Source organism: Polypterus senegalus, chromosome 6 (assembly GCF_016835505.1).
Source record: "Polypterus senegalus isolate Bchr_013 chromosome 6, ASM1683550v1, whole genome shotgun sequence".
Lineage (NCBI taxonomy): Eukaryota > Metazoa > Chordata > Cladistia > Polypteriformes > Polypteridae > Polypterus > Polypterus senegalus.
Window position 1 is genome coordinate 30,807,946 of NC_053159.1, and position 27,961 is coordinate 30,835,906.

The 27,961-nt window shown below is 37.2% G+C and overlaps 1 protein-coding gene across 1 annotated transcript; it reads left to right on the forward strand.

Annotated features, from left to right (window-relative positions):
• Nucleotides 1–158: 158 nt before the first annotated feature.
• LOC120530919 (ATP-dependent RNA helicase DDX19B) lies at nt 159–27,961 on the forward strand. The gene is made up of 12 exons (XM_039755731.1): nt 159–265; nt 8,474–8,519; nt 10,493–10,543; nt 10,793–10,928; nt 11,023–11,115; nt 11,219–11,321; nt 14,360–14,474; nt 15,176–15,353; nt 18,950–19,187; nt 19,290–19,452; nt 24,279–24,470; nt 27,164–27,961. Exons 1-12 carry the CDS (start codon nt 209–211, stop codon nt 27,223–27,225), a joined length of 1,434 nt encoding a protein of 477 aa, XP_039611665.1. The 5' UTR covers nt 159–208; the 3' UTR covers nt 27,226–27,961.

The following is a 27,961-nucleotide window of genomic DNA, read 5'->3' on the forward strand; positions in this document are numbered from 1 at the left end:
GAATCTAATAGTATTTTGTTTTTGTGACACCCTAATCTCTCTCTGTCTGCCTCTCTATAAATAATAAATGCATAAAACCCCGCGCTAGGAGATATGGCGGGGTGGCCGCCGCGGAAGAGGTCGGAACCAAAGTTTACTACTCTCGCGTTACGGCGGGACACTAATCACGTAGGACCAAGTTAGTCAAGTTGTGTTTTCTTTTCTGGAGATGGCGGCGAACTCGTGGGCTCTCGCTGTAGATGAACAAGAGGCTGCTGCCGAGTCGGTCCGTATCAGTCTTATTGTTATTATTTCTTAAAATTAACGGTAAATGTGATGCTGTTGCTGTATTAAGTTTCATAATCAGCGTCAGCCCGCGCTCGCTCATCAATGAACATGCGGGTGAGGAGCAGGCCAGTTGGCCTCATACTGAAGAAAAAAAGAAGGGTTCCCACTGTGACTAAGGTGCCCCGTGTTGTTTTGGAGAGCAATGTCTGTTCGGGGCATTTTGCCTTGGCGTTCAACTTTTGGTTTCTCCGGTGTGCTGCGTGATGGGCTTGCTGTGTTGTGCGCCTCCGGCAGTGCTGGGTGTCGCCGCAGTGACTCGGGCTTTCTGTGCATCGGTGTGACGACGTTCCCTTGTTCGTCAAGCACTCGCTGATTGATCGCATGGACCCGTCTTCATGTGCTACACTGGTCATTTTCAGTCCTGAGGCTTCGCATCGCATGATCCCCCTGTAAGTTAAGGAGGTTAACCACCCACCCGCTAAGCGCTGATCCATCCCTTGGACGTGTCAGTGTAGTACTGGTAAGCAGGGAGCGTGAACAGGCGACACACGACATTCCCACGGCAGCACTTGTGGTGGTGATGGCTACAGAAAAGCTGACTATGCGGTCACCGGGCTGTTAATTTTGTCAGCATCGGTCCAATGCGGCCCCCTCAGCCTCCCTCTCTATTTCTCGGGTTGGTTGTAGGATGGCCAACAGAATAGCAGGCACGTACAGTTCTCTGAGGACACGGTAAGAATTCCTACTGGTGTACAGTCGCGGTTTGTCGCATTTGAACGTTTTCTTCCATGAAGACGGGGAATAATGACCCCAAGGTTTGATGAGCAAGTACTCCTTGCATTTTATTATTAAGACTGCCTGGGCATTCCAACTTAAAAAACATGCTGGATGTTGATTAGATCTACACTGCTCAAAAAATTTAAGGGAACATTTAAATCACACATCAGATCTCAAACAGAATATTCAAGTGGAAAATCTTTACTGAGTAATACTATATAATTCGTTGAGAACAAAATGATGTAAAAAACATGCAGTGAAAACTAAAATCACCAACGTATTGATGGCTGGGTTCAACATTCTACTAAAAGTCAAAAATTGAAATCGCAGGCTGATCCAACTTTCATGAATTTCACCACATCAACTCATAATGTGACTCAGTAGTGTCATGTGGGATCCCCTCCCAGACCTGGATCAGGGCATCAGTAAGCTCCTGGACAGTCTGTGGCACTACTTGGCAGCATCGGATGCACCGATACAAAATGTTCCAGAGGTTCTCAATTGTTTTCAGGTCTGGGGAACATGCGGGCCATTCAGTGTCATCCAGGAACTGCCTACACACTCTGACCACATAAGACTGGGCATTGTCCTGCACCAGAAGGAACCTAGGGCCTTTACACCAGCATAAGGTCTAACAATATCTGAGAATTTCATCCATTACCTAACATTAGTTAGGGTAATAAGGTCTAACAATATCTGCGAATTTCATCCATTACCTAACATTAGTTAGGGTACTATTGCCTAGCATGTGAAGTTCTGTGCGACCCTCCAAGAATATGTTTCCCCAGACCATCACTGACCCAACACCAGACTGGTCATCCTGGATGATGTTGCAGGCTGCATAACATTCACCACAGTGTCTTCTCCAGATTCTTTCATGTCAGTCACATGTGCTCAGTGTGATGCTGCTCTCATTTGCAAATAGAACAGTGCACCAGTGGCGGAGCTACCAATTGTGTATTCCCTGGTGAATGCCTGTCTGCCTGCATGGTGGTGGGGTGTGAGCACAAGTCCCACTATAGGACATCATACCAGGTCCTCATGCCACCCTCATGGAGTTTGTTTCTGATAATTTGCTCAGAAACATGCACATCAGTAGCCAGATGGAGGTCATTTTGTAGGGCTGTGGCAGTACGCCTCCTGTTCCTCCTCACACAAAGGAGCAGATACCAGTCCTGTTTCTGGGTTGCTGCCCTTCTAGCAGCCCCATTCAGCTCTCCTCATGTAACAGCCCGTCTCCTGGTATCTCCTTCAAGCACTTGACACTGTGCTGGGAGATGCAGCTAACTTTCTTGCAACAGTATGTATGGATTTGCCATCCTGTAGGAGCTGGACTACCTATCAAGGTTATTATAGTTTTGCCTTTTTATATTAGTTTTTATTTCTATATTTTTTCTGACCTTACTTGGAAATTCAGTTTAGTTTTAGTTTTCCTTCATCGTGTAGTTTTAGTTTAGTTTTTATTTCACAAAGACATTTCTGTTTTATTTTTATATCTATTAGTTTCAGTTTTAGTTTTAGTAATTATGACATGGAGCTCCTACGGAGTTTAGTTTTGTGTCACAATCAGACAGAACTATACACTTAAGATTTGGATACGAGTTTAATGTTAGTGGACGCTTACTGCACTACATGGTTTACAATCAGGTTTTGATTTTTTCTGATAAAAACAAGCATAATCCAAACCAAATAGTGAATATGAACAATTTTATAAGTTTTAAAATATTTTCTCATGAAAGTCACGGGGGCTTAGGAAGAACAGGACTCTTAGACTTGAATCAGTGTGCAGACCCCACCTAGTATTATTGAGGGAACCAAAGAACAGCAAACATGTAGTGTGAAGGTTAGGGGCAGTGAGACTTGAATAGCCCAACATAAAGGACAGTAAACCCATAATGAGCAGAGCAAGAGCAGGTAATAGGAGTACGGATAGGCATAAAACGACAGAGATAGCATCTGAGAGTAAGAACAATATATACATTATCTAAACCTGTTGATCCAGAGCAGGATTGCAGGAAACCTGGAGCCTACTGCAGCAGGTTTGGATGTAAGGCAGGAAAAATCCCCGGTATGCAATGAGGTTGATGTTAAGAACAAAAATAATATATTTCAACTATCTATGTTGACGGAGAGAGAGAAACATGAAAAAAGGAAGACAAATATTTTAAAATATAACTGTGCTAATGGATTCTTTTCACAATATCAGGTATTTTGAGTTGAGAATATGAACTAAAAAAGATAAATGAATAAATATGGAATAAATACATAAAACCCCATAGTATGTTTAGTTTTTCATCACTTGGCAGACTCTCTTAGCCTACCTACCTTTGTTTGTGTCACTTCATTGTTAAACAATGTTTTTAAAGCAAAAGTGATTGGTCAGCAACAATATGCTGATCTTGTATGATGACCTAGTCAGTCGCTCAATCAGTGCTTTTTTATTTTAAAAAAACAGGAGTGGTCGCCCGTACACTTTCTTGTATACTTGGATATGGGAATGGATATTTGAGGTGTAAACCACAAGAAAATTATTATATTTTTTATATTATGTACGTTAAGGAACCGTCAACAACAAATCAAATTAATAATGTATTGAACAATTATTATAAAAGTAAAGTTGAATAAATCGGACTCTGCATGAATAAAAAGAAAATGTGTTCAGGTAAAGTACCACTTCCGGGTGATGTATTTGGCCCAAATACACATCTACAACTGTAGTGCAACAACAACATGCCGAATTTCCTCCATCTATCTAGTTGCGTTTTTGAGTTATCGTGTTTATATACACACTTGCACACACATACCATTTCAAAAAACGGTATTTTTGGACTCTCGTAGGTCTATAATGTCAAGATTCATCAAAATATCGAGGTCGAATGTTTTCATGATTATTATACTTTTTCTATACCTTGTATATGAGAAAGTAAACACGATTTTTCTTGTGCGAAGTGGCAGGTGAATTGCTGTCGACAAAAAGCAGTCACATGAGAAATAAACTGAAACGTTACTCACTTGTGATTTTTCTGTCCATATGGTAAATGTTTTGTTGACCAGCACATTCTGATTTCAGCCGTTTCAATTACATCTTGATATACAACAAGCGCAAAGAAAGGCAGCACGTAAATTGCTTTCTGTTTCACACGCTTTACACACCCGTATTCAGCTTGCTCTGTCACCGCAAATTCTGTTTTAGAGTTAAACTTACAAAGGTTAAAGACTAACGGCAAGAATATTCATTCAAAAACGAAAACTAAAAATATTTTAGTAAGTTATTATTTTATTTCAGTTAATCTTTCCAGCTACTTTAATAGTTTTATTTAGTTTTAGTTTTTCATTTCGGTTTTGTTAATTATTTTATTTCAGTTTATGAAAACTTTTTTTAATAATAGTTTCAGTTTTGATTTTAGTTTTCGTTAACTATAATAACCTTGCTACCTATGCACCCTGAATCAGCTGCAGGTACTGCCTCATGTTACCAGTACTGACAAGGAAACTAGAGAAGAATCTGTCAGGCAAGATAAGGAATAAGGAGAAAGTAATTGTCTGTGGCCACCACCTGCAAAGCCATTCCCGTTTCGGTCAGTTGTCTTGCTGTTGCCTCTCCAGTCATTTTCATTTGCACCAAAACTGGTGAAGCTGGTTCACAATCGCTTATGCATCAAACTGAACAGATTGATATTCCTGTAGCTTAACTGACTTGGTGTTAGACTGTCATTTCTGAACATTTTATATATAGTTTGATTGAGCATACATTCTGTGGCTTTAAGGCAGAGAGTACAGAAGACCGCATCCAAACTGAAACCAAGTAGTACTAGTAGTGATATCTAATGTGTAGAGTGTAAAATTAAATTCTTAGTTGCATGTGTGACTGTTATGCAATCCATCTGTACTCTCTGGAACCATGATGAATAAGAATATATTAAAATACAGATCTCCATTGTAATTAATAGACAACACAAAGTCGTGTACCTGATGTTCTCTTTACTCAGGTCATGTCAATTGACTTAACTGTTATGTCCTCCATACACAGTATTGCAGAATACAGTGAAACAAAATAATGTTCCCCAGGACGGGGGTGCCAGTTCTCAACGTGATGGTACTGGAGATAGTGTTTCCAGTGTGGACTGTCTGGGGTCTGCATAGGGAAGTCTTGTATCCCAACAGACACAATTTCCCTATGAGCTTCTGAAGGATGATGATATTGAAAGCTGAACTGAAGTCTACTAACGGCATCCTAGCATAAGTGTTTATTTTGGCCAGATGAAGAGTAGATGATATGTCATCCTCGGAGGAATGGTTTGGGTGATGGTCAAACTGGAGAGGGTCATGTGATGTGGGAAGTCCACCCTTCAGGTGGTCCAAATGTCGCTTCTTGAAGCTCTTGATGATGACCAGTGCGAGTGCTTTAGGGCAGTAGTCATTGTGCCATTTATTAAAACCTTAAAGTTACCACACGTAATAATCAGAGCATCAGATTTAAGATTGTATTTGTATTTTGGCTTTGCAGGAAAGTTGCAGATGTGGAGAAAGAAAACAGAAAAAATACTGAGCTTTGCACAAAAAGCAATGTTGTTTTTAAGTCCGTCATTTGCAGTTGTCAGTCTTGGGAAACCCATTTTGCTGCACATATTTTATTCCAAGCAGATTTGTAGTCTGTGGTTTGCTGTCGCTGTTAACTAAGTTTCTTTGCAATTTAACATTTAAGGTACTTGACGAAGACTATAAGTGAATAGACATTGCTAAACAAAAGCGCAGCTGGAATTAACCCAGAGCCAAAGTGCCATTGCATTAGGGTGTGCCATGTTAGCCCTGGTGACCCTTGATTTGGCTGTGTGAATTTGACAAAGGCGGTTGGTGCCATACTGTAATAGTAAAGAGAAAACTGAACTATGTGTCAAATATGTCAAACTGTAACAAAAAGGCACAAATAAAATAATTAAAGGATAAAATATAACAATATGTAATCTGTTATGTGGTTTGTTACCTGATGTTTTTATAAGTATTTTTTATGACTAGATAGGTACATGTTAGTTAAGTCCTGATGCTGAGATTTGAAAAAGACCTGCCATGAATTATGTGATAGAAAGTGGCAGCTTAGTGCTCTGCACAGACAGTAGTTTGTGAGTGTTACGCAGATCTCACCCTTGAGCCCGTGGGGTTTACTTGTTTTGCTTATGTATCACTAATTGAATTAACAGTTTAATGACTGAATTAAAAGATGGTAATGGGAAGCCAACATTGTCTTCGTCAACTCGTTGCTTGCAAAATGACTTAAAGATGGCATCTAGGAAATTTTGTGGCCTGTACAAGGGAGAAAGAGAGGAGTTTATTTGAATCTTTAAGCAGGATAACAAGCCAGAATGACATCCTAGTGCCTGCAAAAACGGGCACATGCTAAGACGTGAAATAAATGGTGCCATCTTTGTTGTACTGATGTTCACAGAAGCTCTGTGTTATTGGGACTAGCCGAATTAGAAGGGAGAGAGATTGGAGTATTGGTTAAATATGTAAAGTGGTTATTTTATTAAACTGTTTTTTTTTTTTGTGTGTGATCAGATTACTTACACATAAATTATGACACAAAACTGGTGAAACACCAATCCATTGTAGATTAAATGGACTCATTTAGTACAGATTGTTAAAGCAATAATGGTATGGTCACCTCAGAATTTTTAATTTGTTTTTGTTGCTGAAGTCACGTTAAATAAAATCATTTAATTAACAACTTGAATGAATACTATACAGTATTTTTCTACTTTAATTCTTCTAGTCTTGCTCCCACTGTTTGAATAGTCTACAACAACAACATTTATATATATATATATAAATTTATATATGGCACATTTTCATACAAACAATGTAGCTCAATATGCTTTACATGATGAAGAAAGAGAAAAAAGACAAAATAATTCAAATTAGGGAACACTTATTAACATAGAATAAAGGTAAGGTCCAATGGCCAGGGAGGACAGAAAAACCAAAAAAAAAACTCCAGACGGCTGGAGAAAAAAAAAATCTGCAGGGGTTCCTAGGCCACAAGACCACCCAGCCCCCTCTAGGCATTCTACCTCACATAAATGACTTCAGTCAGTCCTCATTGTATTCAGGGTTCTCATGGAAGAATCTGATGATGTGGACTTCTGGCCTTTGATCCGTCAATGTAGATAGATAGACAGATAGATAGATAGACAGACAGATATTTTATTAATCCCAAGGGGAAATTCACATAATCCAGCAGTAGTATACTGATACAAAAAACAATATTAAATTAAAGAGTAATAAAAAAGCATGTAAAAGCAGACAATAACTTTGAGTAATGTTAGCATTTACTACCCCAGGTGGAACTGAAGTGTCGCATAGTGTAAGGACATCACAGGGCTTTGATCAGGTAGTGGGGCGCAGATCGCCACCCCAGAAACCTGGAAAAAGAACAGAAGAGAAAGCAGGGGTCAGTATGGATTAGTCTCCAGCAGTGCTTCCCAATCTCGGTTCTGGGGACCCACTGTGGCTGCAGGTTTTTGTTCCAACCAACTTCTGCTTTTAATTGGACTTCGGGGCTAACTAAGTGATGTGTTATTTCCCAAGTCTGTATATTGGAAACAATATAGAAATTAGAAAACTACGTTTGGTTAAAAAAATATATATATATTTACCAAGCAGTTATATGGTAATATTGTATTTTGTTCTTTTTAACAATATTTTCATCTTGATTTTCATTTTACTTTTCCAGGTGTTCTTATTGTTTAATTAATCCAGTATTTAGTAATTAGTGGGTCTGACGCTAAAGTAGTTGCAGCCTTTGATTATTCAGCGTTGTTTGCCAACGTGTCTGCTCTGCTCGTTTTTAATTGTCATTAGTAAGACACAACGAAGGGGGAAAACTGCACAGAGAAAGGGCAAAATAAAATGAAATCAACAAAAGAGAGTTAAGCATTTAAATCTCTAGCAAAAGCAGAAATATTTCTAAATATCTTATAAATGTAAAAGTCATGCTGCTGTGCTTTTCTGAATGTAGAATAAAAGAAGAGCAAAATACCAGCTAATTAAATGTGCTCAGTGCTATCAGGTGTTGTCACTGATTGTGAATCTGTTTGGAACAAAAACCTGCAGCCACAGCGGCCTCCCAGGTCCGAGGTTGGGAAACACTGGTCAACAGTATATGAGTAGTAACCATTTTAGAATCTTAAGTCCCCACTGGGAATGCAGTGTTGGTGTAAAACTGCAGGCAGCTCTGCTTAAATTATGATTATCATGTCAAGAGGGCTAATCTACAGTAAAGCGCAGTAGTCCGTGGCAGCTCTAGTCCTATCATGTGGCACTACCACATAAAATTGAATACAAATGGCATGTTTTTTATAATACGTGAACTAATTAAAATATTATGTTATATGTACTGAAAGTTATTTTGCTTGTTTTTTTTCTTTTCCAGATTGGCAACTTACATCTCAGTGAAAAATCAAAAGTTGAATCAAATGGTAAGACAATTGCTGTCTGCACGTGGAAACCACTTAAAAACTTTCCTGTGATAGTTTCAGATAATATTGTGTTAGAGAAAATCAGTTTCAGTACATTTGAAACTGGCCTGCACTTACATGGCATAACATTCAGGTGCATTCTAAAACTTGCTTAACTGATTTGAATGTTGGAATCTTTTTTTACTTGCTTCATCAGTCAGGTACCACATTTTTGTTTATTAATTATTTTTGTGTCATTTGAAAATAACAAGGATAATAAAATGCAGTTACATCTGGTCATAGACAGTGTTAAATACCTGCTTTAAACAGTACTTTACAATGCCATGTAGTTAAAAACTTAGCCCAAATAGACTTACGGTGGTTCAATAGCTTTTATGGAGAGTTCAATTCAGATGATGTAAAAAATGGCATAAAGTGATGTGCTTTTGTTAAGATCCTGTCACATGACATGCCGTTTTCAACAATTTTCAATCGCAGACTTCATTTATATCATTTTAGCAAGCTGTTTGTATTCAAGAGGTGACAATTTGAGCGCTCACCCTGAAATACAATGCATATAATACAGCTGCGAGGAATAAGTAACCTGGACCTTGCATACAGAAGAGAGGTTAGTCTGTCTGTTGCCTTGTGTTTTAGATGCCATGACAGAATAGAAAAAAATTAAAGATTGTGGTTGAACTCACCATACCCGAATAGCATTCATACAGCATTAGCTTTGTCAGGCAGAACACTACAGACTGTCACAAAAACAGGCGAGCTTGCAATACTTTGGAAATGTGAAACAGTGCTGAATGTCATCACGCAATCATGTAATTTCACATGTTTTCCAATTGGTTGTCTTGTATTCTGATATATATAGGCAACGAGATCAGTAACTCAGTAGTCAGGTTTGCCATCCCCTTTGACTGGAAATCATGTCATGTCCTTCTGCATTTAGTTGTCAGTTGTGGAGGATCTGTGACTAGTTGCTGTTCAAATAACTTGAACATAACACTTTTGAAAGAAGTACCGGGTAAAGAGTTGTAAATACCTGCTTAAGTCTTGGTGAAATTATTGACTGATTCGGGCCATAATAGAGAGCAGGTTTGTTATTTTGCTGATAAATGATAGTGTCAGGAAAATATTAAATGATTAGAATGTTTTTGTTTTAATTGTAAGCCCTGGGTGCATATTTATTCCCCCTACACTAGAAAACGATTCTCATATTTCCCTTTCCACTCGCAATAATTTTTAGATAGGTATCTTTTTGCTTTTATTTTATCTCAGTAAAAACTGGAACTGTCCTAACAAATTTCGTTAAAGAATAAGTATGCCAAATTTCAAATTAATTGATCCAGTGAGACCTGAGTTGTTTGATATGGACAGACAACTGACATGGCAACTGCAATAGGTGCTTTTTGCATTATACACAAAAAAAACAAAATCAGTCACCTGAATGGCATACATTTATATTTGAAATATTTAAAAGACAGTGAGCCATTATAAAAGTTGCTGGCTTCAGCTGGAATAGGCATTTATCCCCATTTGTTTTTATGCCATTTCATTTATGGCAGCAGATCTCTGTCTACTTCACAGGTGCAGGGCCAGGCTTTTAAGAACAGTAGGTGCTGACTTCTTCCATGGTATGCTCTGTACTAAGGAGCAGTAGAAGCGGTTTAGCTTAACTAACAAATCAGTTTACAATGAAGTCCGACACTGATGTGGATTACACGATAAATCATAAGGGTTACCTTTCTTTGAATATTCAAATGATACTTTGGTAACCAAGACCAAAAGTAAGATGTTTATCTGTGTACATGTCCAATTCTCCTGGGGACCGCTCTCTTTGTCTGATGCAAAAGTGACTGTGATTGTATTTCTTTTAAGTTATTTGTCATTCAGTTTATAAGTAGTATTTATTCAGACCTTTAAGTAATTGTATTAATGTACCATAAAAAGTGTCTATGATTTACTGTAGGATTTTGTTGTTACAGATACAGCAAAACCAGAGGATAACGTGAATAAAACAGAAGATGATGACAAAGGTAAGTAAATGTAGTCATTTAACTGTAATTTAATTACTTTGCTGATTTGTCTGATTTATATAAGTAAACGGTACGTGACAGTAAGTCCTAGGTGTAACACTTTGCAGAAATTCCTTCTGTATCTTTTATGCATTTAGTTTTTGTGCCATTTGCCATAGATTTGCTGTGCCGTCTATATGTGATTTATGTGAATGTTTACTAGCCTATTATGTGTTTAAAATTTCCCTTTTTTTTTTTTTTTAATTTCAGACGACAGAGCAGCTCAGTCTCTGCTAAACAAACTGATTCGCAGCAACCTGGTAAATACAACTAACCAAGTAGAAGTTCTTCAAAGGGATCCAAACTCACCATTGTATTCTGTCAAATCATTTGAAGAATTAAGATTGTAAGTTAAACCTCTCCTGTCCTTTTAACTCTTGACTTGCAGATACAACCAGAGGGAGGCAAAATTTGACTCCTTTTCTCTTTTTTATATCTAGAAAAAAACAGCTGTTAGATGGTGTATATGCTATGGGCTTCAACAGACCATCAAAAATTCAGGAAAATGCTTTACCTATGATGCTCGCAGTGCCGTAAGTCTACTTTTTTTTATAGCAGTGTGCTTAAAAATAAGCCATGTTTCTTTTTTTTATGTAAGTTACAGGTTGCCTTCAATGTCGCTTAAATCTTTTGCAGGCCACAGAATTTAATTGCACAATCTCAGTCTGGTACAGGAAAAACTGCCGCTTTTGTGCTTGCAATGTTAAGTCACGTGGAGTCAGTAAACAAATGGCCGCAGGTCAGTGTAACCAAATTAGCTTTATTAAGAATAGATGTAACTCATAAGAAGATATCATCTTACTGTTTGTACCTGCAGTTCCTTCATTTGCACTGATTATAAATTTCATGTTTACAGAGGTAAGCTTCCATAATAAATCACTAAACACTTTCTGGTGTTAAAGAAATTATGGAGATCAACTCAAACGATTCCAATCAAAGTGGAAGCAAAAGTACATGGTGCGGTGTAAAGTGTTATATAAACAAACCCATGCATTATCCTTCAAGGAATACCCCACCTAACAATATGTATCTGTTTTACATGTTACTCCATGTACTTTGTGTCATACACAAGTGAATGGCAGCCAGTGTTGTGCAATGGCAAGAAAGAGAGGTTAGGAGCATGTGCTGATAGCTCATTGCTGCATCTACCACAAGAAAAACCACCTGGATTGGCACCTAAGTGCAGTGGGTGACACCTCAGCAGCACACTGGTACAGTGTGAGGTTTTTTGACAGTGACTGGAGTGCCAATCCTGCCATGAAAAAAAAATCTTGTATTGCTCATTTTGCATAATCCACACGTCAATTTTCTAGTTATGTTTATAATCAGGGCTATGGAGTCAGAGTCGAGGAGTCAGAGACAATTTTGAGTACATGGGGTCGGAGTCGGCAAAAATGTACCAACTCCGACTCCTAATAAATAGAAAGTGTAATGAAAAAAACATAGCAAGTTCAAATGTCCCATTTCACAAACAATAGTCATAATTAATTACTTATCTGATGTGAGAATAAAGCCCAATGCATAGTTGTGTTACTACTAGTGTGACGTTCAACTGAGCTATTATAAAACCTGACATGCACATATTGTAATCTGGATTATGGTACATTACAAAAAAGTGTTTTCATTTTATTTCAGATATAATGTGTTTAACAAGTTCATTTGAGTGTAAACAAGTGCTTTAGGTGTAGGTGTGTGCTGTGGCCTGATGTGTGTTCAGGGGTTCTTGTCTTTTGTTTATACTGGCCAATACGGGAGAGAGTCAGCTTCCTAGCCAATATTTCTGTGGTTAAATGACGTGCATGTTGCCTTCCTTTAATCAACATGGAAATACATTAGCATATTAAATACAGAGGAGTCGGAGTCAGAACTACCAGAAACTAAGGAGTCGGAGTCGAAGGATTTTCTACCGACTCCACAACCCTGCTTGTAATGTGCAAAATGCATGCTTTTTTACTAAAATATACTGTAGTTTCTTCCTAAATTATCAGCATGCGCATAAGCAGGATACCTAAACCCTTATTTGAGTCAAATTTTTAATTGAAAGCGGGACTCTTGACCAATAATAATAATAATGTAGAGAGGCAGGTCTTTAATTCAAAAAGGCAATCCCATAAAGCTGTAGGTTTCTTGTTTATGTGCATGCTGATAATTCAGGAAGTAACTACAGTAGGCAAGAATATTTTTGAAAAAATAATTGATTTTTTCACATTTTGAGCATAACAGCTAGAAAACAAACTAGATTATGTGAGAGGAACAATGTAAGAATTGTTTCATCATTAATGTTTTGTTTACATTGTTTGCCATGGTGCAACACTGACCACCATTGACTTCTATTATAACAAAAATATCTTTCTTCTTTTTTTTATATGAAAACCCAATACTAAATTTTTCACTATAAAGCAAATGGGTAGGAAACTTATTTAAAAAAAAAAAAATTGGGTGGAGTATTCCTTTAATGCAGTGAAGAGATGAAGTTATTGAGAGTAATGCAATGGCTCTTAATGATAGAGTGCCTAGGTTAAAAGTAAAATACTTACAAATAAAAAAATCTGCCCATGAGGCGAAAATCATCTGTAAACAGAGTTGGGTGCTTGTAATTATTTGCAGTATGTTAGTATGTCAGTAATCTTTTACCTCAAGGGAAAACGTAGAGATATGAAGAAGGTATCATAATGTTAACATTAAACACAAGACCTGCTGCAAGGGATAGAAGTGTCAAATGAAACATTACTACAGTGCCGGTGACTGTTATTTTTAAGAGGCCGTTCCCGTGTAAAAGAAATGAAGAGCTAAATTAATGGATTAATTACCAATACTGTATGTCTGCTTTGCTTCAGACCTCCTCTCTATCATGCTGTAGAAAATGTAGGGTATGAAAATGGAGGCAGGGATAGAACTGTTTTTAAGCTATTTTTTTTATAATGAAAAAGAATCTTGTTTTTGTTTTTTTATTTTTTTTATTCTTGTTCAAGACTAATTTTAAGTGTATTAAAGCTTGACATATAGCTTAATGGTGTATTTTGTTTAACACAATGTAGTTTCACCCAGTAAAAACTTTCTTAAATGGCAGCACCTGCTTCAGGATCCCAGTCCTATCATTGTCTGTGTGAAGTTTCCATGTTTCTCCATTTTTTGAGTGTTTTTTTTTTTTTCCCCATATCCCGATACAAGTGCATTATTGATCTATTGGTAAGTCTTAATTGGAGTGTGGGTTTGCGCTTAGGCAGCCCTTGAATGAGAGGTTTCCTGCCTTTCTCTCTGAATTTGGATTAAGCTGGTTATAAAAAAAATGATTTTGTGTAATGTTAAATACTTCCATTTTGTAAGCGATATGTTCATTTACTCCACAGCAGTCTTGTGTTGAATTCTGGGACTAATTCAGTGTTCTTGTACAATGATTCTGTTCATTCATTGTCTTACCGACTGGAGTCTGTGTATCCCTAGGTTTCTGGGAAAGTAACTTTTAGTTCCTCGTTTGAAAATAAAATCCTTTCATGCTGCTAGGTTGTCAGTAGGATGCTTTCTTTCAAAAATCCATCAGCAGTACCTAGCTCCTTAAATATAGCACATTTATTAAAAGCATCTCTAAAATAAGATTATATAAGGATTAACCAAACAGACTCTTCAAGTTTTGGCAGTCCTTTATTGTCCTATTAAAAGAAATGTGTTTTTAAATTTAAGGATTGTAAATTTTTTAATTATTTCAGCCTTGAGTATTGTATAATCCTTATCTCTATTTAAATGTGTGTGTGTTTTTGGTTTTTTTTTTTTGCACAGTGCCTTTGTGTTTCTCCAACTTATGAACTGGCATTACAGACTGGGAAAGTCATTGAGCAAATGGGGAAGTTTTACCCAGAGGTGAAACTTGCATATGCAGTCAGAGGAAACAAATGTAGGTATGCCTCAGAGGCTGAAAGTACAAATCTAATGTTTGTTTTGATTTCTTCTATATTTATTGCATTATTATGTACTAATTATTATTTGATTGTGTCTTTAATAATATTTTATAGTCTTGTTTTAAACATTTAAGCCAATGCTCAATAAATATGGTTGAGACCAGCTATCTGGGGAAAAGGGCATGTGATTGTAGAACAGTCTGTAATAAAATAATCTGTTAAATCAAATAGTTCATTTAATCTCTGTAATCTAGTGTATAATATGATGCTAATATTATTCTTTTTTCCCTACAAAAATAATAACATAATTTTGATAGAATTATGCTTGGGTGTAAAAAGAAACTTTATAAATGAATGCAGATTTAAAAATTATTTATTTTGAATAAAGTAATATGGTACATTTACTATTCTGTGTTTGAAAAGTTCAAAAAGAGATCAAAATATATCACATTGATGCAGCACAGCCACTGCTGAATATGAAGTAGACCCTTATGGAATACCAGAGGCTATTGAAACAGTTTATGTAGTATTGCATTGGAGATTTTTTTTTTTTCTTTAAAAAAAGTTCTAGATAAGCATAATTTTTTAATTGGGATATCCAGAAGTAAATACAAATACTGTGTAATAGTACATCAATGTAGATCTGTTTAAATAAAAGTATATTTCCTAAACAATGTCATTTTTGTATATTTGTTAGTGGAAAGAGGTATGAAAATTCAAGAACAAATTGTAATTGGAACCCCAGGCACAGTACTTGACTGGTGTGCCAAGTTGAAATTTATTGAGCCAAAGAAAATTAGAGTCTTTGTACTGGATGAAGCAGATGTCATGATTGCAACCCAGGGTCACCAAGACCAAAGCATTCGAATTCAAAGGTACATTCTTTTGTTTAAGGAAAACTAAGATTCTTCACTGCCATGTGAACAGGTCTAGTTGTTATTTTCATCATACTAAATAGGTAATACACTATAAATCACAAACTTTCAACCTAAAACACAACAGCACATACTGAGCACAGTCATTGTTAAACTTGCAATCTTCTTAAGGAGGACTATTAAAGGGAAAACAGCGAGGAAGCAGTCTTTCCTGAGATGTTGTATTTTGTTGAACAAGGAGGGTAGAAGCTAGAACAGATTAGTGGAATTAGAAGTCATCATGCAAGAGGGCTAATGACATTCTGGCATTCATGGCTAATGGCTTTCCTGATGATGAACCCAGTGTTTTTTTGGTTTTTTTTCCCTGCATTAATTCCCATGGAATTGTCTTTTTCACATGACCTTTGAGGATCAGAGTGCAGAGTCAGCTATTGTACAGCCCCTCTGGAGAAATTTTCAGTTCAAGGGCCCAGTGAAGTAGGATTGCTTCTGACAGTAACGGGATTTGAACCAGCAACCTACAAGATACTAGTGCAGACCCTTAGCCTCTGAGCTACCATTCCGTCCCAGTTTCAAGTTATTGCTGATGTACATTCAAAAAGATCAGATTATAGAAATTGGCTGACTTTGGATATAAAGTGGAATTTATGGTTTTTGCTTCTTCCCATAATCAATAATGTTATCAGTTTATTTAGATGTTTTGTCCTAAAGGCCATTTGTGGTGTATCAAGCAAATGCTCACTTCCCTTCCAGAATGCACTGAGCTTCACTGAATATCCCGCAGAATATATTATCATCTTTGGCATATTTGACAAATTGTATTGAACTGATCGGAGCAAAAAAGGTTTTTGTAAACAGAGAAGACAGTTAGGCTACACAGATCCTTCAAGAGCCGTGCTACTATTAGTCAGACTGCAACTTAACTAAATTGTTTATTGTCTCCTGCTCTTCTGGAAATAAAGTAATACAGTTGTGCTTGAAAGTTTGTAAACCCTTTAGAATTTTCTATATTTCTGCATAAATATGACCTAAAACATCATTAGATTTTCACTCAGATCCTAAAAGTAGATAAAGAGAAACCAGTTAAACAAATGAGACAAAAATATTATACTTGGTCATTTATTTATTATGGAAATTGATCGAATATGACATATTTGTGAGTGGCAAAAGTATGTGAACCTTTGCTTTCAGTATCTGGTGTGACCCCCCCTTTGCAGCAATAACTGCAACTAAACGTTTCCGGTAACTTTTGATCATTCCTGCATACAGGCTTGGAGGAATTTTAGCCCATTCCTCCGTACAGAACAGCTTCAACTCTGGGATGTTGGTGGGTTTCCTCACATTAACTGCTCGCTTCAGGTCCTTCCACAACATTTCGATTGGATTAAGGTCAGGACTTTGACTTGGCCATTCCAAAACATTAACTTTATTCTTCTTTAACCATTCTTTGGTAGAACGACTTGTGTTATTCAGATTCAGTTTATGGACAGATGTCCTCACATTTTCCTTTAGAATTCTCTGATATAATTCAGAATTCATTGTTACATCAATGAAGGTAAGCCGTCCTGGCCCAGATGCAGCAAAACAGGCCCAAACCATGATACTACCACCACCGTATTTCACAGATGGGATAAGGTTCTTATACTGGAATGCAGTGTTTTCGTTTCTCCAAACAAAATGCTTTTCAATTAAACCAAAATGTTCTATTTTGGTCTCATCTGTCCACAAAAAATTATTCCAATAGCCTTCTGGTTTGTCCACGTGATCTGTAGCAAACTGCAGTCGAGCAGCAATGTTTTTTTTGGAGAGCAGTGGCTTTCTCCTTGCAACCCTGCCATGCACACCATTGTTGTTCAGTGTTCTCCTGATGGTGGACTCAAGAACATGAACATTAGCCAATGTGAGAGAGGCCTTCAGTTGCTTAGAAGTTACCCTGGGGTCCTTTGTGACCTCGCCAACTATTACACGCCATGCTCTTGGAGTGATCTTTGTTGGTCGACCACTCCTGGGGAGGGTAACAATGGTCTTGAATTTCCTCCATTTGTACACAATCTGTCCGACTGTGGATTGGTGGAGTCCAAACTCTTTACAGATGGTTTTGTAACCTTTTCCAGCCTGATGAACATCAACAACTCTTTTTCTGAGGTCCTCAGAAATCTCCCTTGTTCATGCCATGATACACTTCCACAAAAGTGTTGTGAAGAGCAGACTTTGATAGATCCTGTTCTTTAAATAACACAGGGTGCCCACACACACCAGATTGTCATCCCATTGATTGAAACACCTGACTCGAATTTCACCTTCAAACTAACTGCTAACCCTAGAGGTTCACATACTTTTGCCACTTACAAATATGTAATATTCGATCATTTTCCTCAATAAATAAATGACCAAGTATAATATTTTTGTCTCATTTGTTTAACTGGTTTCTCTTTATTTACTTTTAGGACTTGAGTGAAAATCTGATGATGTTTTAGGTCATATTTATGCAGAAATATAGAAAATTCTAAAGGGTTCACAAACTTTCAAGCAGAACTGTAGGTGTGATGATGCTTGTACCCAAACAGTTCATGGACTAACGTAGTCTCTGAACTGTGGTCTGCAAATAGACATGACTATTCAGTAAATACAAATCAAAAAAAGGTGTGATGGAAGTACTTGAGGTAGTTTTCAGTACACTTCATGGCTCATTGAGAAATCTGGTACTGTTCTGGTAATGCAGAGGTACAAGTTCTGAGATGAATGAAAATGAGAAATGTGGAACTTTTCATTGCTACAAATGTAAAGACTACTGGTCTAAAATCCCAGTGTTTGGTTGTCTTAGTAGACTTGGACACAGGAATGATGGTGGAGTCAATAAAACACAATAGCAGATAAGGAAGATTTTAGGGTACAGTGGAGCCAATATAATTTAGTAACATAGTGCCTAAGCCCACAGGGGTTGACTTTTTAAATAACTGTTATGACTTCATCTTGGAATCTAAATGGCGGGAAAAAGTAATTCAGAGAACATGTAGTGTGTTTTTTGTCTGGATTGTTGAACCTTGATAAAACGTTCGGTGTTTTTTAGAATTGGATATCATGTGTAATCTCAAAGTTGCCATTTTATAAATAACTTAATTTTCTTTTTCATTTGGAGAAGTCCATATTTACCTGTTTTATACTGGTTGTTCTTGTCTTTTTTTCTATACTCGATTTTTATTTATTGTTAAGCTTCTCCACGTTTCTTTACAGGCCATTATGTATTTTATCTTGATATCTAACAATCGCCTTTCCATTTGGTAGTCATGCTTCATATATTTTAATATATTCTGTCAGAAACTATTTTTTTAAATAATTTTAACTTAAGGGTTCTGGTACTTCTGGTACTATTTTTAACTTAAGGCTTCTGTGTAACATAATAGAGACCTTCAGTTGTATAAATGAATGTTTTCATTGTTTTTTTTTAAATGTTTTAATAGTCCTAATGATTGGATCAAACTAACGTATGTTTTAAAATGTCTGCAAAAAGGCCTTTGCACAGTGGGACAAGACAAAGTAAAAAAGATGAGGACCTAACATGACTATGCTGAGTCTCTGTTGTTCTTTTTTTGTAGAATGTTGCCAAAAGACTGCCAGATGCTGCTTTTTTCTGCTACCTTTGAAGATTCAGTGTGGAACTTTGCACAGAGGATTGTGCCTGACCCAAACATTATTAAGTTAAAGCGAGAAGAGGAGACTCTGGATACAATCAAGCAGTACTACGTTCTTTGTAACAGCAAAGAAGAGAAATTCCAAGCCCTTTGTAACATATATGGCGCCATCACTATTGCACAAGCTATGATATTTTGCCATGTAAGTTATAAATTATGGACATATTAAATTTGTATCCTACTAGTTGCATTGTTCTGTGGCATACCTTTGATGATTAACAAAATTAAAATTGCATTTTCACAGACACGAAAAACAGCAGGCTGGTTAGCAGGGGAGCTGTCCAGGGAAGGTCACCAAGTGGCACTACTGAGCGGTGAAATGATGGTAGAACAGAGAGCCGCTGTCATTCAGCGTTTCAGGGAAGGGAAAGAGAAAGTCCTTGTGACAACCAATGTGTGTGCAAGAGGTTAGTTGTGGAAGTCATGTACAAAAATATAACATGATTATTTTCTGGCTGTAAGCATTATACACAACTACAAATCTGTTTACACTCTCGGTATGCATTTCCTTCTACTACATCCATTTTAGCATTGCTTTATATAATAATGCTGTATTTGGTATTTGTATTATAGCTTTTTAGCAGTTGTTGGACTTTTTCCTTTTTAGGTTTTCCTGATTTCTGTCTAAAGGTAAAGTACACCTTCTCAACATACTGTAGAGGATACAAGCAAGATATTGTGCTGAGAAACATTTTTCACTCCTAGACTGATCCAGTGATTCTGAACCGTATGGTGTGCTTATTAATCAGACACAGCTTGTCAGAGCTGCTCTGAAATAAATGAGCAACAAGTTGAATTTTTTTTTCCTTTTTATTAATTTTATTGCAGTCCATACAAAGCAATCAAGTTTTTACAAAAAGAAAAATTGAGTTAAGAACAGATCGATCCCCACCCCTGAGAGAGAGAGCAAGCCAAACAGCGTGAAATTTAAGACCTGTAAACATACCTAAATTAATAAATTCTCTGTGCTTTGTGAGCTTATTTTAAAATATTACTGATTAGATCCTGCCATGTTGTGAAAAAAGTCTGTATGGATCCTCTGAGTATTTCATTTTTTCCAATTTCAAATAGTATAACGCATTGGTTTCCCACTGACGTAAAAGAGGAGAGTTTGGGTTCTTCCAGTTTATCAGAATAAGTCTGCGTGCCAAAAGAGTAGTGCATGCAATCACAATTTGTTTGTCCTTCTCCACTTTAAGCCCCTCTGGAAGAACCCCAAACACAGCTGTTAATGGAACAAGTTGAATTTAATATAGAAAAATTAATCAAGAATGACATTATTTTAATACAGTAGCTAACAAAGTACTTCAGAAGAAAGAACAGCATAAATTTCCAGTTAGTAGTCTGTGATCGTCTTAAAGTTTATGCTCAGTATGTGCTGTCTGTTTTGCATATAAATAAAGCCACTAATCTTTTTCACCCCTTATTTAATAGTGTATAATAGCAGGCTACCAGCTGGTTTTGTTTCTCTACATAAGACATTGTCACATCTGCTGGCTTTTTTTGTATGCATGAAGAAGTGATATTTTGAAAAATAGCTTACAAATATAGAAACTAAGATTATCTGTGGTTATAAGGATTGGTTACCATTGCATAGGAATCTGTAAGGGTGAAGCTTTCTCTGCTTTGGCTCAGTGTAGCTCTTTTCAAGAATGTGCACTGTAGTTAAACATAATAATCTTTTATTCACATATTGGTTCTTGACCAAGACAGAAAAACAATTGGTCATTATCCTGTGCAAGCACTCATTTTCACGCTAAACTACCTCTAAGGCCTGTTATTAAATCATAAAGTATAAAATGCTTTCTTGAAATGCATACTTATTAATTATCCAAAAAATATATGTAAAAATCTGTTTGGTCAGAAGTTTTTTTTAAACATTTGGATTTGCGTTTATCTTTATGGCTACCTAACATCTACTAGCTGATGCATGTGAATTAAATCATAAAAAATAGGAGACTTCTGACCGTCCCTTTTCATAAATAAGCAAGAGTGCAAAAATCTATATTAAAATTATATTCAGTTTTAACACACATGCACTCTTTACTGCTGAACTCTTGGCTGAAAACAGCTTAATGCCAGTTTCAGGACTGCTTACTTAAGCATTCTGGACTAAATAATTCTTAGGAATCTTATGAAATGCTATTATTATTGTAACTAATTTTTGGTGGTTCTGATACCAGAATAAAAAATCAATTATCCCCAAGCACAAGTAAATAGACTCAGCATATTCACAACTCTTCAAAGGTTTTATCACGTGTAGGGTAAACCTGAAAGTTCCCGAAAGTTGTCACTTAATTTATTATTTCTCAATCCATCACATTGCAATAATGTTTACTGTACTGGAATTTTTATCAATTTACTGACAGCCTATATCAGTTTTCTTTTTTTTTTTTATTTAAATTATAGCACCATGTGTAGGTATAGGACTCTCTCTAGTGGTGCAAACATTTACACTGCGCCATCTCTGGAATGCAGAATCAGTACATTTTATCAGTACTTGTATAAAAAGGTATCAGTTCTCCATTCTAACAGGTGGTACTACTGAGATTACCTTGCTAAAAGTGTTGAGAATTTTGATTAGGGATCAGTGAGCTTCATTATTAGTCTTGTGCTCTTAGCTATGAAAAGTTTAGACCTGAAACAACTTTAAAAGGACACCATTAATTTTGTTGGAGATGCCTCTTGCCTGCCTGCCTGTCCTTCTTATTTGCTTTGTTTTTGAGTTTCTGCGAGGCAAGCTGTGAGACAAGGTCACCATGCTCTCCAAGGAAGCAAGCAGGCAAACTTTGTTTTGAAAAATACAGGAGCAGAGCTTTTTAAGAGTAAACAAGCTGCATATAAGGCCTTTGTCTGTGTGAGTAAAGGGTAAGCTCTTAAGCTGGCGTATAAAATATATAAGCAATTAAATGGCATTTGAAGCATTAGAGCTCATTGATACCTTGGGCAATAAAATTAAACACAATGTATTATGATATTAGTTAGCATTGAGCACTATAGGGACTTAAGATTTGATTATTGAAAGCTAGGGGAGTTTTTCCTGAAAATGTGCCATGACGTAAGCAGTAGTTTATATGGCAGTATTTCTTTATATAGCTTAGTGATGATAATAATAAGATGTAGTAGCATATATGAGTGAGCTTAAAGAAGCAATTTTTAAAGGCCTGTCTTTTTTCTTTTCTCTCAAGCGTGAAGCACTGTGTCATGTCAAGGTTGTTTACGGCTTAGCCCTTATCAGTGAAGCTGTGCGCTACCGCTCACTGGCACAGCCATCTGTTATGTTACCCTTAGCCTTGCAGGATGCTAGTGCAACAAGTAACCATTTATTGAATTATTAATTAGGCAGTCCAGTTAGTTTTCATCTATGGGTCCCCCGATCTAAATTTAATTGTTTCTCAACATACAGTAAGTGTTAAGTTGGAAGTTGATTAACAACTGAAAGGCCATAGAACTTAACAGCCCTGGATTAGGCCGTAAAAATAAAGGAAGGGGTAATCATGTGGTGCTCATCGCCGAATGGCAAATATGTCCTGCTAGCAAAAATATTGTTGTGGAAAGAAGACTGTTATGGGGATGTCTTCAGGGGAAAGAACATTGCTATGAGAAAGTCTGGAACGCCAGGTGATTGTTATGGGTAAAGGTGCTGAGTGGGGAAAACATCATGGGGACCTCTATATACAGTAGACGTTGGGAAACTAGTCTGGAAGGGAGGCATTTTGAGATAGGAACTGTAATATATTCGGGGTGCCCTGGACGCTCGGGGCTCACTTCATGAACTGAGACAGGCTTTATGTGCTCTGCAGTTGTTTTCTATGCTGTGTAATAAAGTCTTAAATTCTGACTGCCTTTCTGAAGACTCTGCTTGTTTTTTCTGAGATTTCTCCACAACAAAAGCTGTGTCAAATAGATTTACACATTTCTGCCTATAGTCTGCCTACAGCCGTCTGGAGTTTGTTTTTTTTCCTGTCCTCCCAGGCCATCGGACCTTACTTTTTTTCAATGTAATTACTGTTCCCTTATTCTAATTTTGATTTATTTTGTCTTTTTTCTCTTTCTTCATTATGTAAAGCACTTTGAGCTGCATAATTTGTATGAAAATGTGCTATAGAAATAAATGTTGTTGTTGTATAGTGATAGGAACTCAACTTTAACCTCATTAAAGCCAGGCATGCAGTGTACGATTTTTGTGGCAAGATTTTCAGCCACCTGAACAATTTCTGTCATGTCAGAAATTTTAATCGGCTTTCTTGTAGTGTGGGCAGTCTAATGTCACCATCAAATTTCTTGAAATTCATTGTGCGACAAAGGTCAAGGAAACTTTTCCTATTATTCATCTCTGTTGCATCATGGAAGGAAATGAACACCATGATTAAAAATTATAATTACTTTAACTGGTTGGCCAAACACATACTGAATTTGATTTCTTGTAACAGCAATGAGAAGTGATTGGTATTGTATTCGGTATGTTGTAGTATAGTGGCTGGACTTTGTACCCAGGGTATTGCTGTCGTCCTGCTCATTTTTACCTTTTTAATTTTAAAAAAGTTTCACATTGCAGCATACATGCAATAAATAGCCAATGACAACGTATCATAAGAAACATTTACTGGAAGGACCTAAAAAAACCACACAATGGTTAATTACATAACCTCCCATTTTCTCTGTAAAACAGACAGATTGTGTTGTCCGTGTCTTCCCAGCCATCTGTGTGTCCAGTTATGCCTTTTACTTTTCTTTGTAGCTTCAGAACACCATACAGCAAAAGTCAGCAATACAGCCATTTTCCTTGTTGACATTTTGAGAAGCCTGTGGCCATATTGCTTTTTTGAGCGGGTAAAGCTTTATTGCAAAATGTCAATGAGTAAAAGTGTCTGTTGAGGCCTTGTACAGGTATTATATGTGCGCTCACATCATGGCACGTCAATCGAACCACACATGCTTGTACAGTTTCAGCAAATATTGTGCAGTGTGAGTAATTGCTTGACCACAATTTATAAAAATCACATCCAATAAAAGGGAATAATAAATTACAATATACTAGAGTTAAATGAAATATTTAGTAATTTAATACTCACAAAGTTGTAATATTATTAGGAAAAGTGTTTGTTTTAGGACTGAATATTATAGAATATTACAGTTTAGATTTGTGCCGTGATGATAATCAGATGTTGTTGCTTCAATTTGCAAGAACCCTAGCTGATGATGCTTATGTGATCTTTCTCTTAATTTTCAGGCATAGATGTGGAACAAGTGTCTGTTGTCATCAATTTTGACCTGCCAGTAGATAAAGACGGGAACCCTGACAATGAGACATACCTGCACAGGATTGGGCGCACAGGACGCTTTGGTAAACGAGGTCTAGCGATTAACATGGTGGACAGCAAATTTAGCATGAACATCCTAAACAGAATAGAGGAGCACTTCAGTAAGTTCCTTTCCTTTGTTTTGTGCCTAACAGCTTTTTTGGAGGATTTTTGGAAGTGCAGTAGTTTGTTGCACTTATGTGTGAAATAAGAAATTTGATATTACAGATCGGAATATAGATGCCATTGTTTAAAGTGCGATTTTATTATGGATCCCTAGTTTTGTTAAAACTCATTATTGAGCTTTCATGGGCAGCTGGAGTTACAGTAGATCTTTGACAGTAATGAGCTCAGGATAGAAATGAACCCTGGGGAGCTGGCCAGTCCATCACTGAGCATGATAAATGTGTGCACACATGCATGCACTTGAACTGGCAGTGGGGCAGTTAACAGGTAGCTATTACGTTAACTGTATGCCGGTACTGTCGCAGCCCCCAAAGATACACAGGGAGCATTCTGGGAAGCAGAAGCCATCTAGCTTTGATTTCTTGACCCATTTGCATGTACAGTATGCATCTCTAAGCATGTGTCTTTCAAACCAAAAGCTGTTTTCTTCACTTGTGCTCCTCTGGTTATTATTTGGAGGCAGCTTTGCTTTCTTTTACTACTGCAGGAGTGAATATGAGGTACACAGTCTGCTACATTCATTGAATTGATCACATGTATTTACTGATAAAACAAACACTAAATGTTACCTTCCTACTATGCTCATCGAGTTCACGGTTTCGTTTTCAATAACCCTCAGGTTCTCTGAACCATTGGCTTCCTTTACTTAACAGAGCGCATTACTGTAAACCTTCTGGCCTTCATTACAGTGTACTGTGTATTCCGCAGAACAGATGATCTGTCCTCTTGTGTGAGGGATGTCCCATCAGTCTGGGCATTTAATCCAGGCTAACGACTCCTGCTTTCTTCTGACATATTCAGATTAGAGCTGCTCCTTGTGTTGTAAGCAGGTTTTCTTGTTATTTATTAGAGCACAGATGACATTATGAGCTGTTAAGTGGATTTTCCTTTCTCTCCTTGGCATTCTTCTACTTTGCCAGGTAGTGATTGTGAACCTTAGAACTACACAATTATGAACTTCACTTTGAGTATACGAAAATGCAGAATGAACAGAATGGGTAGGGTGGCCATTTTTTAAACCTGGTCAGTAAATGTGAGGCGTAACTTGAGAACCCTCCAGCAATTCTGATAACTGGAGTTTTTGCTTTCCTGTCCTAAGCCATCAGCCGGTCACCTTTCATTTATTATGTTAACATGAATTTTTACCTTGATGTGGAATTCTATGTATGTAAATGTTGTAGTTTGTTTTGTTTTTTTTTTTTTGTAAATGTCTGCAAAAACTGTGATCCCCTACTCAGTGAGAATAAACAACACGCGGACTGCCCACAGAATGCACTGCAGCCTGGTCCACATGCAGGGGAATGGCATGTCTTCCATTTTCTGAATGTGCACACCTTCATTACATTAAATTGTGCCGTAATGAGTATTCTGACAAAATGCAGTGAACGAAAAGTAAATCAAACCCAAAAAATCCATTTTGAGGATTTTGTGCAGCCTGCCCTGTCCATTATGGGGGCACACACACACATATTCACACAGGGCCAGTTTAGAGTTGCACTGAAAATATTGTGAAAAGTTGCTTTAATAACACAAATCATTTATGGAGGTGAGTCAAATGAAAGCCTTACATTTCACACAACTGTATCTTTTTTTTTATTTTTTTTTTACGTAATCTCGATGACATTTGACACAAGTCCCCCAGCACTTGCAAAATTCATGGATTCCTTTTGAAAATGTTTTGATTTTGTGTGTGCACAGCCCCTGCTGCACCTCTTCTTCTGACCTGAAAGCCTTTGTGTCTGTCACTTCTTTAAGTGGTCCAGAAATGTGAAGATCGTTGGGAGTGTGGTGGATGTGGAGGTGCAGGTCCTCTGCTTGTACAGGCAGTATGGGGCTGAGCGTTGTTATGTTGCAACAAGACACCTCTCCTCTAAAGTCCACGTCATTTGAATGTGACAGGCATGAAAACGTCGATGTTTCAATCCTGATGCCAGCTGCTCTACCTACTCACCTTGCCGTCACTTTGTGGGAGTGGAGCACCTTACTCTGTGCGTGTTACCCACTTGAGGGGAGTCATTTCTGAACTTCCTGCTCCACTCGTAACCTTTCTGGAATGAGAGACACACATCACGTTACTGAACCTTCATTTCAATCAGTTTCACTGCTCAGAATATCTTCAGTGGGGCTGCCGTACTGCTACTCTGACGCCATGTAGCTCGTCTACACTATACATCCTCCTAATGTCATTGCTAACGGTGCTGTCAACTCACATGACGATGGGACGGTGTTCTATTGCAATTGTAGGGTTTTCATTTGCCTCCCCTTCATATATTGCTGCAGATGATGATGTTAAATTAGGTTTCGGCTCATTACTGTCACGTGTACAGAATAGTGTGACTTTCTTACTTGCATGTGCAAATTAAAATGTGGAACATCCGATCCACGCCATGATTGGTGAATGGAACAGCCTTTCTGTAATTTCATGGTGGAGTTTGGGGCAGTCAGTGACATCTTGTTGAGTACAGTAGCTGAAGAAAAACAAAATCTGAAACTTTATCTTGTGAATTTCTAATTGTTATGCTTGTTGGTCACATGAGTTCTGATCTCAGAACTGTAGTCGCTTTTATACAGCAAATGACAACTTTCGCTTGCTGTGACTTTCTTTCTTTTTTTTTTTTTTCTTTTCCAGATAAAAAAATAGAAAAATTGGATACAGACGACATAGATGAAATTGAGAAGATTGCCAACTAACAACCTTTTGTAAACTGCTTTAAATAAAAGAATTATTTGTTGCTTAAAATGTTGTTTTCAGAACCACCCAAAAGAAGCAGCGGACATTCTGCAACAATTCGGGTCTGTCTCAGTTAAGTAGCAGCACTCGCTTGAGAGCAAAGAAAATAACAAAGCAGATGTCGCAGTGTGTATGAAGCGGTGCCCACCCTGGCATACCCTTCCTTCATGTGTGCACAGACTGAAGCAGGCTGTGCCCGTCATACCCGACTGTGCCTCCTTAGTACCTGCTTTGTTGCAAGACATCTAATGAATGGTCTCTAGCTATGAACACACAAAAATCACAGCCAAGCAATGAAATTACACTCCTTTATTATCTGGAGAAGCATAACAAGTTCTTTCTTGTTGCAGTTTTATGCAATCCTCCTTGGGGCTGCTGTTACATTTCTTTTTTTCTCATTTATCCTTCTTAGTGACATTTAATACAGAAGAGTCTTAATAACCAAGAGAACTCAAAAGTAAGATGGGACATACTGTATGGTTTTTGTTTTCCACTTTTAACTATTGTATTTAGCTATAATTGCTATAAATACACTTTTTCACCAAACTTGTTTTTGGATTTTATTGTTTTATGATATGGAATCTTAATGTATTTGTGAATTTTTGAAGTTGGTCCACGCCAGAAACTGTATGGTGTGAATGTACAAAATTCTGCTGCTGTTTTGAATTGAAATAAAAGAAATGATTGATTCTATAA